The sequence below is a fragment of the Xenopus laevis genome, chromosome 7S (genome assembly GCF_017654675.1).
Source record: "Xenopus laevis strain J_2021 chromosome 7S, Xenopus_laevis_v10.1, whole genome shotgun sequence".
In the NCBI taxonomy this organism is placed as follows: Eukaryota; Metazoa; Chordata; class Amphibia; order Anura; family Pipidae; genus Xenopus; species Xenopus laevis.
Genome location: NC_054384.1, coordinates 5,953,831 through 5,968,580, shown reverse-complemented (window position 1 = coordinate 5,968,580; position 14,750 = coordinate 5,953,831). Strand labels below are relative to the sequence as shown.

Below are 14,750 nucleotides of genomic sequence, written 5' to 3'. Positions count from 1 at the left end.
TTTAAGGGACCAATATAGCTGCTCACTGCCCCAACCACTTCACAGATATGCAGATCCCCCCATGCCTTAACCCATACACTGTACATTTATATACACAATATAGAGTTACGTTGACCCCAAGACATAAACATGACCCTCTTTAACTTCAGCAATGACAATAAATCAAGAGAACGGCCCACATACACTGTATATTTATATGTATATATATTTACATACCTGGACATGGCACAAGACAGATGGATGCAGACAGGGGTGTTAGTTACACATTATTTCAGAAGATGAGGACAGAATGGAAAGCAGAAGGTACAGGAGGAGACTGTCTGTATATAAAATACACAAGTGGATGGACAAAGACAAAATAGAAAAAATAAAAACAACAGATTGAGTTAAAAAAAGACAGGGATAGGACAATGACACAAGGCTGCAGCTTACTGTGGGCTCTTGGGGTAGAAGGGAAGAGTGACATGACTCAATTCTTGGATGTCAATGGCAGTTGGCTCTGCAGAGATAGCCTGCCTCTTGGTCCTCTGCTCCCCCAAAGTGGTGGGGTTCTGTTTGTGAACCTGCTGGGTGGCCGGTTTGATGACAGATCGGTACTTATCCAGTTCGTTCTGGAGCCTCTGGATCAGCTCATCCTTCTGATCCAACTCCAGCTCGAGTTCATCTATGAGTGCATCCCTCTGCCTGAGCTCCTCGATCTTCTCCTGCAGAGCGTACTGCAAGTCCCTCAAAGTGCCCATGTTCCCGGCAGGGGCCACGGCTGCCTTTCCTTCTCCTTTCGTCGTCTTCTCGGCCACTTCAAAGCCCCCAACCCAGAGGAACCACAACAACCTCTTACTCACCACCAAAACGCTCCTCTGCTCGGGGGAAGGTCCAACTTCTCTGGTCTTGGACAAGGTTCTATGCTTCAACCAACGGAGGCTGCTGATGAGATCCAACTTTGCCTCCCACTTTTAGTTGTTGCTCCCCAACCCCGGATAACTTTTAGGGTTCTCCCAAATTAAAGATCCAGGACAGAGGGTCTCATTAAGCCATGACATCTCTACAGAGGTGGACTTTTTGCTCCTGCTTTCCCTTTCACCATCCAGATCCAGAAGAGAAATTGCTCCCAGTGCAAAAAAAATAAAAGCCCAAGACCTTGTTTGCGTTGCAGCCCACTTGTAACTAATCCACAGGTTCCTGGAAGTCTTCTGCTCCCTTTGCAGACACACAAGTCTTCTCCTGAAGGTCCACCAAAGCTCAGCGTGTCTCTGCTACAATGTGTGACAGAGGCAGAAGCAGCAGCAATCAGAAGCGAAGAACATTAGCATGCATGGTCTCTGCAAAAGGCAAAAAAAAGAATCCCCTCCCCTCTTTGAGAGGAGCCTTGGCTGCAGGATTGCAAGGGGAAGCAAAGGGAAGAGAAACACAGGGGGAGCAGGAGAGACACATAAACATGGGCAGAGAGGGGCGTCTGCAGGAGCAGGTCCTCCTTGCGCTCTGAGCACTAGAGCTGATCCTCTGCAGCTCTTCTGACTGTCTGTTCATCGTCTCTGCTGGGGTCCTCTTAACCCCCTAGCTGCCTCTGATCAACCCTTTCCTAGACTGCTGCTGTTGTTACCTAGGCACCCTGTTATCCATGGCAGTCACTTGCTCTGCCTGCCTTATCTCTGCTTTCCTCTGCTGCTCACAACTGACTTATTATTAACAGTGGTAGTAAGACAGCGAGCAGACAATTAGCAGCAGCAAGGCAGGAGGCAAATGAGAAAAAGATTCATTATTAGTAGTAGTATCAAAAACCCACAAATATAAACTAGTATAATTGCCCAGAATCTTACAGGTTACATAGGTCAGTGGCAGGAAGGAAACAGGACTAGTGGTAATTTTTAAGGGAAGAAAGTGGGGGGCGACCTTCCTAAAAAGAACAGGGGGGGGGGGGACATTAATCAGAGAGAGTTTTGGAGTAGCTCCTGTATAGTCTTGCGGTTCAGCGTGTTTATAATGTGTCTGTGACTCACTGACTATTGTGCATAAAAATAAAAAATGCACCTGCTGTTTTAAACTATAATGATATTATTAAGTTACTCAGCCAGCAGCGTGGTGCTCTTCCATGGTTCAGTGAGTCCTTGCTGATATCCGCATAACTTACAGTAGTGGGTACATTAACCCTTATAATACATGAGTAATAACTCATCCTGCAGCCTTGTTCCTTTATATGGTCACAGAACAACCCCTCAGTGACTTCTAATATCCTTATCATTTACAGTAGGGGGTACATTATCTCTTATAATACATGAGTGATACTCAGAGCTCCCTGTATAACTCAGCCTGCAGCCTTGTGCCTTTATATGGTCACAGAACCCCTCAGTGACTTCTGATATCCTTATCATTTACAGTAGGGGGTACATTATCCCTTATAATACATGAGTGATACTCAGAGTTCCCTGTATAACTCAGCCTGCAGCCTTGTGCCTTTATATGGTCACAGAACAACCTCTCAGTGACTTCTAATATCCTTATCATTTACAGTAGGGGGTACATTATCCCTTATAATACATGAGTGATACTCAGAGTTCCCTGTATAACTCAGCCTGCAGCCTTGTGCCTTTATATGGTCACAGAACAACCCCTCAGTGACTTCTAATATCCTTATCATTTACAGTAGGGGGTACATTATCCCTTATAATACATGAGTGATACTCAGAGTTCCCTGTATAACTCAGCCTGCAGCCTTGTGCCTTTATATGGTCACAGAACAACCCCTCAGTGACTTCTAATATCCTTATCATTTACAGTAGGGGGTACATTATCCCTTATAATACATGAGTGATACTCAGAGTTCCCTGTATAACTCAGCCTGCAGCCTTGTGTCTTAGTGATTGGGGAGTGAGCTGCACCTGCTTCAAAGAGAAAGCACAGGGAATCTCCAAAGTACTGTGAGTGAACTTTTTTATTTTCTTGTTGGATTTAACTTGCTAAGTGGGGCTGTGGGTCCTTTGGGAAAGAACATTATATATATATATATATATATATATATATATATATAAAAAAAAAAGGAATTAATCGAATTAAAAGGCAATTAAACAACTAAAAATATAGTATATATATATATATATATATATATATATATATATATATATACACTATATTTTTAGTTTTTTTTTTACCTATTCTGCAGTCCCCATCGATATACAAATAAAATGAATGTGTTCCTGATCACTATTGAGTCTGCACCAGAAATTGTTTGTTTGGAATTAGCAGTAAATCCCATTGGTTGAGAATCGTCCTGGGCTTTGGATGTGGGCCCTGGTGTAAATAAGCATTTAGATCCACCCAATTCTGTTCCAGCAAATGACTGGTTCTTAATCCAATTAACTGCATTAAAATGTGGCTGTTGGGTTGACCACAGGGAATATAAGAAAAGTGCCTAAACTAGGCCAGAGAAATGAATCTGGGCTACCCAAGTTCTCTCCATCTGCAGGCTAAATATGCAAAGTCTGGTATATTAGGATTATGTGCTGGTTTGTGGGGAATGCTGGGATTTGTAGTGCAGCTGCATATGTGACTGCCATTGACTCGCACACCTCCCCTGCACAAATACACACATAATCATACACACACTCATACACACACAGACACACTATGCAAGATCTCACCATGTGTTTACACACTCATTAACACTCCAGGGGGCAGGGGAAAGGTTGTCAGTTTGGCACTGACATGGTTAACCTCCCATTACTGAAGCAGTTGTAGTAAATAGCAGGGGGGCTGCAATGCCAGTGGCACACGCTGGGTTAACCCTATGCCGGGAGGATGACGTTTGATGTGCTAATTGTATTAACCCGTCTCCTGCCAGGATGAAACACCCAGTTATTCCAGGGCACCGGCAGGCCCCACAGAGGGGCACTAATGGAATAACAGAGGGATAATAATAATCTTTTGCAGAGATGAGAAACCTGCTGCTTTCCTGATGTTGTTGGACTGCAACTCCCAGCACCAGGTACAAGTGGCACATTCCTGCATCCAGTTCTGCTTTCACCCCCATCTTAAAGGGCACTTAAAGCCCAGGAAAATGTAGGCAGATTAATTAGATTTATGGGCAACATGCAATACCTCCAGCTCCTCTACCAGCTGTTGGGTGCAAGACACATGGGCTATGCTGAGCTCTCAGGCCTTAATCATGTAAATATCACCCACGTTGGCAGTCACACAATGCCTTGTACCAGCCTATTGGAGGGAATTTTACTGCCCCTTTAAATCCAGTTTCCTGGCTCAGGTCTGCACACCCCCAGCTGTTAGTAACATAGAGCTCTCGTGACCCCGGGAGTTGCAGTGCAACAGCTGGAGGGCATCCCTGCACTAAATATACATCATCCCTAAATATTCCCATAGGGACAGGGGATATAATGCATCCGGCAAAATCCTTTTATATATTATTCTCTCTCTAATACACACACAAGACATAATGATAAGATGGAGCAGCAGCAATGTTTCCCACTGAAAATTTATATTATTGTTGGTATTTTCGGGCGATTTATTGCCCACTGTAGTGCATGTTTACTGCGGATCACTAATGTCCCCGTGTGCCTTTGCCCTTAGCCCACAGGTCAACTGGGTCCTTTGGGCTCTGCCAGCAAGTAAAATGGCAGCCCCAATTTAAAAAAAGCTCCTCGTACATACAGACAGGCCCTAGATCTGTGCCCCCCCCCCCCCATTCCCCAATTATGTGAAACAGGATTGCCAGGTCTAATTTTCAAAAACACCCAAAGTCAGCTTAAACAAACTGCCCAAAACTAGCCAAGAGGCACTTCAAAAGTAGCCAAAAAATAGCACAATATGTGCAGTGAAAAAGAAGTCTCATTTTTACTCTTTTGCAAATTTTTCCATGAAGCAAAATGGGACAGAGGTAGAAGGGCCCCGTAATTCTTACACAATTTCAATAAATATTTGTTAAACCTCTAGACATTTTGCTGGCCAGCAGATTTTTGCCCCAAAATTGTCTAAAATTGAGGAAAGTGACCGGAGACTGTGAGAAGGCTTAAGAGTGACGGGAGACTGGGGGTACAAAACCCCAAATCTGGTAACTGCCGACTTCTACACAAGTCAGTCCCATTGCATGCTGGGTATTGAAGTCTTACATTAAACTTGGCAGTCGGCAAATTGTTAAACAAAAACTACATTACCCAACATGCATTGGGAGACGCAGGTTTGGCGCATTAAAGGGATACTGTCATGAGAAAAAAAAATGTTTTCAAAATGAATCAGTTAATAGTGCGGCTTCAGCAGAATTCTGCACTGAAATCCATTTCTCAAAAGAGCAAAGAGATTTTTTTATATTCAATTTTGAAATCTGACATGGGGCTAGACATTTTGTCAATTTCCCAGCTGCCCCAAGTCATGTGACTTGTGCTCTGATAAACTTCAATCACTCTTTACTGCTGTACTGAAGTTGGAGTGATATCACCCCCCTCCCTTCCCCCCCCCCAGCAGCAACAGCAACAACAACAGAACAATGGGAAGGTAACCAGATAGCAGCTCCCTAACACAAGATAACAGCTGCCTGGTAGATCTAAGAACAACACTCAATAGTAAAAACCCATGTCCCACTGAGACACATTCAGTTACATTGAGAAGGAAAAACAGCAGCCTGCCAGAAAGCAGTTCCATCCTAAAGTGCTGGCACAAGTCACATGACCAGGGGCAGCTGGGAAATTGACAATATGTCTAGCCCCATGTCAGATTTCAAAATTGAATATAAAAAAATCTGTTTGCTCTTTTGAGAAATGGATTTTAGTGCAGAATTCTGCTGGAGCAGCACTATTAACTGATTTATTTTGAGAAAATGTTTTTTCCCATGACAGTTTCACTTTAAGGCAAGAAAAAAACTTTGGCTGGTTTCCAAAGTACAAACCAGCCAACGGCCCAAAAAGTAGCCCAAATCCATACCTTGGCTAGTTTGTAAGTTCAAAACTGGCCTGGGCTTTAAATTAGTAGCCCAATTTGGCTGGAAAACTGGCAACCCTGGTGTAAAAGCTCCATCCACTTTCAAGCCACACCCACTCCCCACAAGCCCTGCCCCTCCTTTCAACAATGAATGACACTTTGCCATGTGACTGCAGTTCCCCCTGTATCCCCTTGATGGCAGCACCTCCAACAATGAATTACAATACACCTGTGCATTAAGCCTGAACTAAACTGGAGGGCAGTGATGCAAAAGTGCAGCATTCTGGGATTGCGGGAAAAACATGGTTAAATTGGGGCAGTAAATGAGCCCCACAAGCAACATTGGCTCCCTGCCGCTCCTACACTCCATTGGCCACAGAAATAAACAATAGGCTCACATTGCTAAAGCATTCTGGGAGGAGGGTTTGTGTTTATAATAAACTCATCTCTTCCAGTCTGATGAATCACAGGGCCAGGACTTGCCAAGTTCTGCTACAAACTCTCACTATGGACAAAAAAGGAAATCCCACCATAACCCCATAGTCTTAATAACAGGTGAGGGGCCCCTGGGCATTGCTGGGAACCTGGGGCCCCATCTAAGAAATAAATGTAATGAGTCCAGTGGGGACCCTCCAGCTGCAACTCCCAGTATCACAGTGAGAGCCAAACTCCTTGCGACTGACCATGTCATATATAATAAATACGTCCCATCACCAATAGGGGGCTCCTGTGATGCAGAGACAGGCCTGAGCTTTTATGCAAATATTCAGTAATATTATGTTTACCCCTCACTGAATAAAATCCGACTCCTCCAAGTCCATATAAACCCCTATCAGAGCGTTGCTGCAGGTCCCGTTTCCTGAATTCTCTTTGCTCCAAAGGGATTGAGCGTTCCAGGAAAATGTGAGGCGAGTGAGACCCCGGATATCGTCCATCGCAGTCTCTCCTGTTTAAACACTTGCTCAAATATTTAGATCTTGTAGAAGCTAAAGGGAAATTCAGGAATAAAACGGTTTAAAGGGGAAAGCGACGTTTCCTGGTGTGATATTAACACACATTTTATTTATATATATATATATATATTTACACACAAAGCAGCTTCCAGCACATTCGAGGTTCAGATCCTTTATTGCAATGTTGCACACGCAGTTGATTGGAAACTAGCAAAGGATTCTGGGTAAAGATGTTGCCTAAGGTGGGCGAAACTGTTCCGAAACGCAACTGCCCATCGTGGGCTTTAGAACTGAGGCGCTCACCTAAGTAGAAGGTTAAATTGGTAAACTGGGTAAATGTGTGATCCGGAGGGGACTGAGAGCGCAGCTGTATCTTTGCAGCAATGCCATTTGTCAAGGATATTGGAAGTATTACAGTTTTCATGGCAAGCTCCACCTAGTGGCAGAAAACAGAATCTACCAATATAAGTGTGACCGTTATCTAATGGATACACTGAAACGTTTTCCCCTTGGGATTCTGAACTTTGTAACGTCTGTTTCGGGCCGCCATCAGCGGGGCATGGGGGGAGTTGTATCGGGTCCAGGGAATTTCTGGTTCTCAGTGGGCCATTCTGCAGACGGCAAAAAACGAAGAAGCCGTCACCGCAGAAGAACGAAGAAGACCGCTCTATGAGGAGGAACTTTAAGGGCAGAGACACGCATGAAGATTCGGGCGACAAATCGCCTCTTCCTCGGGCGACTAATCTCCCCAAACTGCCTTCCCGCCAGGTAGAATCTAGATTCAAGCCGGCAGGATGGCACTCGGATCCCTTCATTTTCCGAAGTTTCCTCGTGAGGCAACTTCGGCTCTGACTAAATAACTTCTGGACTCTTTAACCTCACTGCTGCTGAAGCCACATACAGTTCTCTGTAATACAGACGCCCCTTTATTTGATCAGAACCGCTGGAAATGAATGGGTTCGGACGCAAGCAGCCATTGCAGTTGTGTGTGAGATGTTCTGGTGCTGGTTATGATTAGCGATGGGCGAATAAATTCGCCTGGCACAAATTCACGGTAAATTTCCGCATTTCACCGCCGGCGGATAAATTCACAAATGTCCTGGGGAAATTCGGCAGCATCAATTTTTTTGGATGCACGTCCAAAAAGTCGCTCGCATCAAAATCAGCGCACGTCACCACTATTCGGATGCCCATCGACTTTAACGCCAGCTTCAGCTTGGACGCGGGCATCAATTTCCGATTTTCACGGTTTTTTTTTGTGAAAATTTCAATGTCATGATTTTTTTCGTGAAACTTTACCATTTCATGATGTCTTTCCGTGATTTTTTCGCCGGGAGAACTTCGCCCATCGCTAATTATGACTCGGTAGCACAGAAACAACACATAATGCTGAAAGTCTGATGTGCCCCCTTAAATTGAACATTCATTTGAGTGATATAATAACTGTGGCATTGCTTTAGAACCAACGAAAATGAGGAATGAATTAGGGATGCAACAAATCCAGGATTCGGCCGAATCATTGTGCCTGGCTGAACTGAATCCGAATCCTAATTTGCATATGTAAATGAGGGCAGGGAAGGTAAATCACTTGACTTTCGTCACAAAACAAGAAAGTAAAAAAAAAATGTTTCCACTTTTTCCTTTTCTCCTTTCATATGCAAATTAGGATTTGCTTCAGTATTCGGCAGGGGATTCGGCCGAATCCAAAATAGTGGATTTGGTGCCTCCCTAGAATGAATGTATACTGGGCTTAGAATGAGATTTCATTTTATTAAATGAAAAGCTTTAAAAAAGCAAAAGAGAAAATAGAGAAAATAGAGAAAAAAATATATATATATATAAATATATAATTGTTTTTTTTTTTGTTTTTTTTTATATATATATCATATGAAGGGTAGAAAACACAATTTGTATCTGAGGCTAAATGAGATAAGAAATGATTTTCCAGTCGTTATTATCTAGAAAGCTGCATTGGAGCCAATTACCCGCTATTTCACTTTATTCTTCTGCTTCAAAGAAATAAGAGTTATTAATACTTTATGGGGCATTGCAGAAAATACGTCCCTGGGGTTCTAGCGGTTTCTATGGGCAGTGGTTCCACCACGGAATAACTTCATTGCCGGGGGATATTCTGTGTCAAGGGAAACGGTATGGCAGCTCCCTCTCAATAGTATCAATAAAGATATACAGAGAATGATGTACAGGTAAGTGTATTAGGACTCCTAATGCATCATTTATAGGAGGCAGAGCATTGGCTTTACTTGCCCTTTAATAGGAGTGCAGTTGATTGAGCAGCTGAATAACGAGAGAGCAGAGCGAGCGCTTGATAAATATGGAGAGCTGTTTACATAAGAGGAATAATAGACACATTCTTCCCAAAAGGCTTTTCCTGAATCTGTTCTTCCCGGCGCATCTATTTTCACACCGCGGTTTCTCGTAGCGAACAGATGCGTTTCACCTGAAACTCCGGGTTCTCTGACCCAGGTCTCTTACATGGACTTGATGTGAATTTGTAGGTTTTATAGTGGGTGTAATGGAAGAGAAGAACAAGCAAAGCTTGTTCAGAGTAATTGTCTCTACACCTATTTCCTATTATGCTGATTGCAGTATGGCAGCTCCGGAGAACATATGCAGATCACGTATATATTAGGGATGCACCGAATCCACTATTTTGGATTCGATCAAACCCCCCCCAATCCTTCGCGAAAGATTGGGCCGAATATCGAACTGAATCCGCCTCCTAATTTGCATATGCAAATTAGGGGTGGGAAGGGGAAAACATTTTTTACTTCCTTGTTTTGTGCATATGCAAATCAGGATTCAGATTCGGTCCGGCCGGGAATAAGGATTTGGCCAAATCCGAATCATCCTGCTGAAAAAGGCAGAATCCCGAACCACATCCCAAATAAATAAATAAATAAATATATATATATATATATATATATAGATATATATATATAGATATATATATATATATAGATATATATATATATATATGTGTATATATATATATATATATATATATATATATCTATATATATATATATATATATATATATATATATATACAGTATATATATATATATACAGTATATATATATATATATATATATATATATATATATATATATATATATATATATATATATATATATAGTATGTATCAAAGGACAGACCTCTGTTGCTGAATATGGAGCAGCAGGCGTAAGACACAGACCCCTGGGTAGGAATGTCAGGAATGTATTTATGGAAGAAGTGGGATAATGGGAGATACAGCAGAACAAGGGAACGGGCGACCTGTATATGTTATAGGATTATATTTAGGCTGTGATTCAGCCCTGGGCCCGGCAGCCCCTCAAACCCCTCTGTTTGTTATTCAGATGGACAAATATTCAGCAAGTCAGTGTTTGTGGCCTCTCGCTGACACTCTATCAGCAGCTGTCTGTAGTGGGTTTCCTTAAATAGTCTATGGCAGGGCCAAGTGCACATTCCTGGAATTGCTTCTAAGGCTCAGGATCATTGTCTGGAACTGGGAAACCTCTGAGTGGGGCAATGGCGCCCCCTGCTGTCCCTTAACCAGTAACAGAATATTATTTATACAGCTCTGCTCTCTCTCTATATCTATACACTGTTTTATTCTTTTACCATTAGGTGGCGCTGTTCAGTTGATGTCTCTATTGATGTGTATGGACATGTTTAACCCCATGGCAGATCCACAGGCAACTTTAAGTGGAAAGTTATTTGCAGGTGGCTCTACGTGTGGCTCTATATGTTTATAAAGAGAAGGGAAGTCTGGGCTATTTAAAACAAAAAAAAACACTGAAAATAACCCAGAATACCATTGCTCTTAAAGGAACAGTTCAGTATAAAAATAAAAACTGGGTAAATAGATAGGCTGTGCAAAATAAAAAATGTATCTAATATAGTTAGTTAGCCAAAAATGTAATGTATAAAGGCTGGAGTGATTTGATATATAACATGTCAGTCAGAACACTACTTCCTGCTTTTCAGCTCATTTGGTTTACACTGATTGGTTACCAGGCAGTAACCAATCAGAGACTTGAGGGGGGCCACATGGATCATAACTGTTGCTTTTGAATCTGAGCTGAATGCTGAGGATCAATTACAAACTCACTGAACAGTTATGTCCCATGTGGCCCCCCTTATAGTCACTGACTAACTCAGAGTTAGAGAGTTGAAAAGCAGGAAGTAGTGTTCTGGCTATTATGTTATACATCCACTCACTCCAGCCTTTATACATTACATTTTTGCCTAACTAGCTATATTAGATACATTTTTTTATTTTGAACAGACTAATTACCCAGTTTTTATTTTTACACTGAACTGTTCCTTTAAGGGCAGAGACACACGTGGAGATTTGGGGAGATTCAGTCGCCCGGCGACAAATCTCCTCTTCTTTGGGTGACTAATCTCCTCTTCTTTGGTTGTCGAATCTCCCAAACTGCCTTCACACTGGCTAGAATCGTAGTCACCAGCAGGATTCGTTTTCCTAAGTCGCCCGAAGTTTTCCAACTGCGCATTTGCCGATAAACTGCTCACGTAACGAAGAATATAAAAGCAACAAAGATGGCGTCCGTGAGCTCCGCTGCGCTGACTCTGCATGTGCGCTCAGTATTTCTAGAGGGGATGCAATCAGGGGTAACACTGTGCAGGAGAGAGGTCTCCTTTAAACGGATGGTTCACCTTTAAGTTAGCTTTTAGTATGTTATAGAATGGCTCATTCTAAGCAACTTTTCAATTGGTCTTCATTGTTTATTTTATATAGCTTTTAAATTATTTGGCTTTTAAATGGGGGGTCACTGTCCCCATATAAAAACAAATGCTCTGTAAGGCTACAAATGTATTGTAATTTGTACTTTTTATTCCTCATCTTTCTATTCAGGCCTCTCCTATTCACATGCCAGTCTCTTATTTAAATCAGTGCATGGTTGCTAGGGGAATTTGGACCCTAGCAACCAGATGGTTGAAATTCCAAACTGGAGAGCTGCTGAATAAAAGGCTAAATAACTCCAAAAACGACAAATAATAACAAATGAAAACCAATTGGACTGAATTGAAAATTGTCTCAGAATATCCCTCTCTACATAACTGTAAGCAGCAGTCCTGTCCTGCTTTATGGCAGCTGAGATTCTAGCTATCTGTATAACAGAACATTCTGTCCCAGTGGCTGCACAGATCCTATCTGATCCCCATTGTAAGCAGCAGTCCTGTCCTGCTTTATGGCAGCTGAGATTCTAGCTATCTGTATAACAGAACATTCTGTCCCAGTGGCTGCACAGATCCTATCTGATCCCCATTGTAAGCAGCAGTCCTGTCCTGCTTTATGGCAGCTGAGATTCTAGCTATCTGTATAACAGAACATTCTGTCCCAGTGGCTGCACAGATCCTATCTGATCCCCATTGTAAGCAGCAGTCCTGTCCTGCTTTATGGCAGCTGAGATTCTAGCTATCTGTATAACAGAACATTCTGTCCCAGTGGCTGCACAGATCCTATCTGATCCCCATTGTAAGCAGCAGTCCTGTCCTGCTTTATGGCAGCTGAGATTCTAGCTATCTGTATAACAGAGCATTCTGTCCCAGTGGCTGCACAGATCCTATCTGATCCCCATTGTAAGCAGCAGTCCTGTCCTGCTTTATGGCAGCTGAGATTCTAGCTATCTGTATAACAGAGCATTCTGTCCCAGTGGCTGCACAGATCCTATCTGATCCCCATTGTAAGCAGCAGTCCTGTCCTGCTTTATGGCAGCTGAGATTCTAGCTATCTGTATAACAGAACATTCTGTCCCAGTGACTGCACAGATCCTATCTGATCCCCATTGTAAGCAGCAGTCCTGTCCTGCTTTATGGCAGCTGAGATTCTAGCTATCTGTATAACAGAACATTCTGTCCCAGTGGCTGCACAGATCCTATCTGATCCCCATTGTAAGCAGCAGTCCTGTCCTGCTTTATGGCAGCTGAGATTCTAGCTATCTGTATAACAGAACATTCTGTCCCAGTGGCTGCACAGTATATGAATAGTGGGTGTATTTAGCGAGTGACCCCAATACACAGTGAGGCGAAGGATCTCGTGTGAAATGGGAGAAGATCTCCTGAGTCGGCGTGAGACGCTGCACATACAATAACATTGCTGAGCCGTGACACAACTATAAGTCTATACGTCTCCGGCTCATGTGCACTGGGGGGGCGGCGAGTGTCACATCTGGGATTGTATTTATCATGGGAGGGAGAAGCGAGCGGCCGGCGCATTTCCATGGGAAAGTACTTAAATATAGAATGCCGGGGAGCAAAGGAATCTGTCGGCTAATTATAATAATTCCCAGGTGCCCCCTAGTGACCAGAGAGGGAAGAGCGGTCGCCCTATTGAGTTTTTTTTTTCCATTATACATTAATTACACTGGTTTCAATGGTTTTAAATGTAAATGAAAGCAGAATTAGTCTGCCCCTTTCTGCACTGCTGGTTGTGACTCTTGAAACAAGGTAACTCACCTCTAGACACCATTTCCCACAATAATTTGCAGTTTTTTTGTTTTTTTAAAAGGTCTGTTAAACAGCTGCCTTGTGCTATGATGCATGTAGTCAGAACCAGCAGTGCACACTTTTCTTACAGACTGATACACTGTGAAAGCCCAGGCCATTAAAAATGTTCATTTGGACTTTACAAGAGTATGTGTGTGTGTGTGTATATATATATATATATATATATATATATAGATGTAGACAAGAACAGCACCTTCTTAATGTAATAAAAGGCCTTTACTAAACACGGCACAGACCAATAGTAGCAGCAGCTTTTATAACATTATCCTGTATATTGTGGTGTGTGCAGTTCATTCATTTTACCAGCAGATGGCGCCAAATGAACACCGTTATTGTTACCGCTGTAGAGCTCAATATTGGGCTGCTTTGAAATGATTGTTTTACTAATTAAAGTGGTGACATTTTCTTATTACAGGGGTCCTGTTACGGGTCAATTCCCTGCCGACGCTTATGTAATGGGTTTGTCAAATATGTTCTACCTGCCCCGCAGCATCGCTAACATTTATCGGGTTTTTTTTTATAGGGTTTATGGGATAATTTCATATAGAACAAACATTAATGCACATGAGATGACATATAGGACTATAAAGCCAGTTGGAAATCAGCTTGACTTTGGGTATTCAGATCCTGGACTATTTGCTGCTTGTGGGCTGAGCCCAACCCTCTGTTCTGCCAAGGAAATTGGAGGAAAACTGGAATGCTCAGCTTGAGTTATTTGATAGAACTTGTATTTGTCACACCCAGTTTTGTAGAAGAGACTATGGCCCCCCCCCCAGGTTGCTAGGGAAGAAATCCGAGGTTACTGCTTCCAGACTTCACCCTTGGCTGACAACTGATTGGGTTGGAGAAGGAAACTAAATCCCCCATTGAAATGGAAGTGTTACGTTTGGGAGTGGCCCGAGTTCCCTGAATATAAATTCACAGATGTCACAAGTCTATTTCTAGTTAATAAGCCCCTTCCTTCACTATTTCACCCCTCTACAGTGAGAGCGAAGCCAATAGAAAGCCAATTCTACAGTGACTGGGCCTCACCGAGTTCTGTCATTGGATAATACTGGTCTCCCAATCGGACACTTCTTTCCTTTAACTGGCGCCCACACTTCTCCTTGAAGGGGGATTAGTGAGGGGCAGGAAAAAACGAAACCTTATGTCACCGTTATTCTCAGTATAACATTCTGTACAGGGGAGAACTACGGATCCCCCTGAATTGTTGTTATAGGGGGGCATTTACCTTACAGACTGGCAACCCTCTAGATCTGGAGATTTCCAGTTGCGCTTGTATAATTCCAGGGGTACCGAGGGCACAACTAAATATTG

The 14,750-nt window shown here is 42.7% G+C and overlaps 1 protein-coding gene across 2 annotated transcripts in view; it reads right to left on the bottom strand.

The window, feature by feature from the left end:
* Positions 1–14,750, bottom strand: part of prkg1.S (protein kinase cGMP-dependent 1 S homeolog) — a 415,118-nt gene that overhangs the window by 354,876 nt on the left and 45,492 nt on the right. The window contains exon 1 of one of the 2 annotated variants that reach the window (XM_018227315.2): positions 433–1,621. The exons of the other annotated variant lie outside the window; for it this stretch is intronic. Within the exon in view, the coding sequence (XP_018082804.1) occupies positions 433–740 (308 nt within the window). The 5' untranslated portion in view covers positions 741–1,621. Of the gene's footprint in view, positions 1–432; positions 1,622–14,750 lie in introns of those variants that run through there. 2 annotated transcript variants of the gene reach the window in all.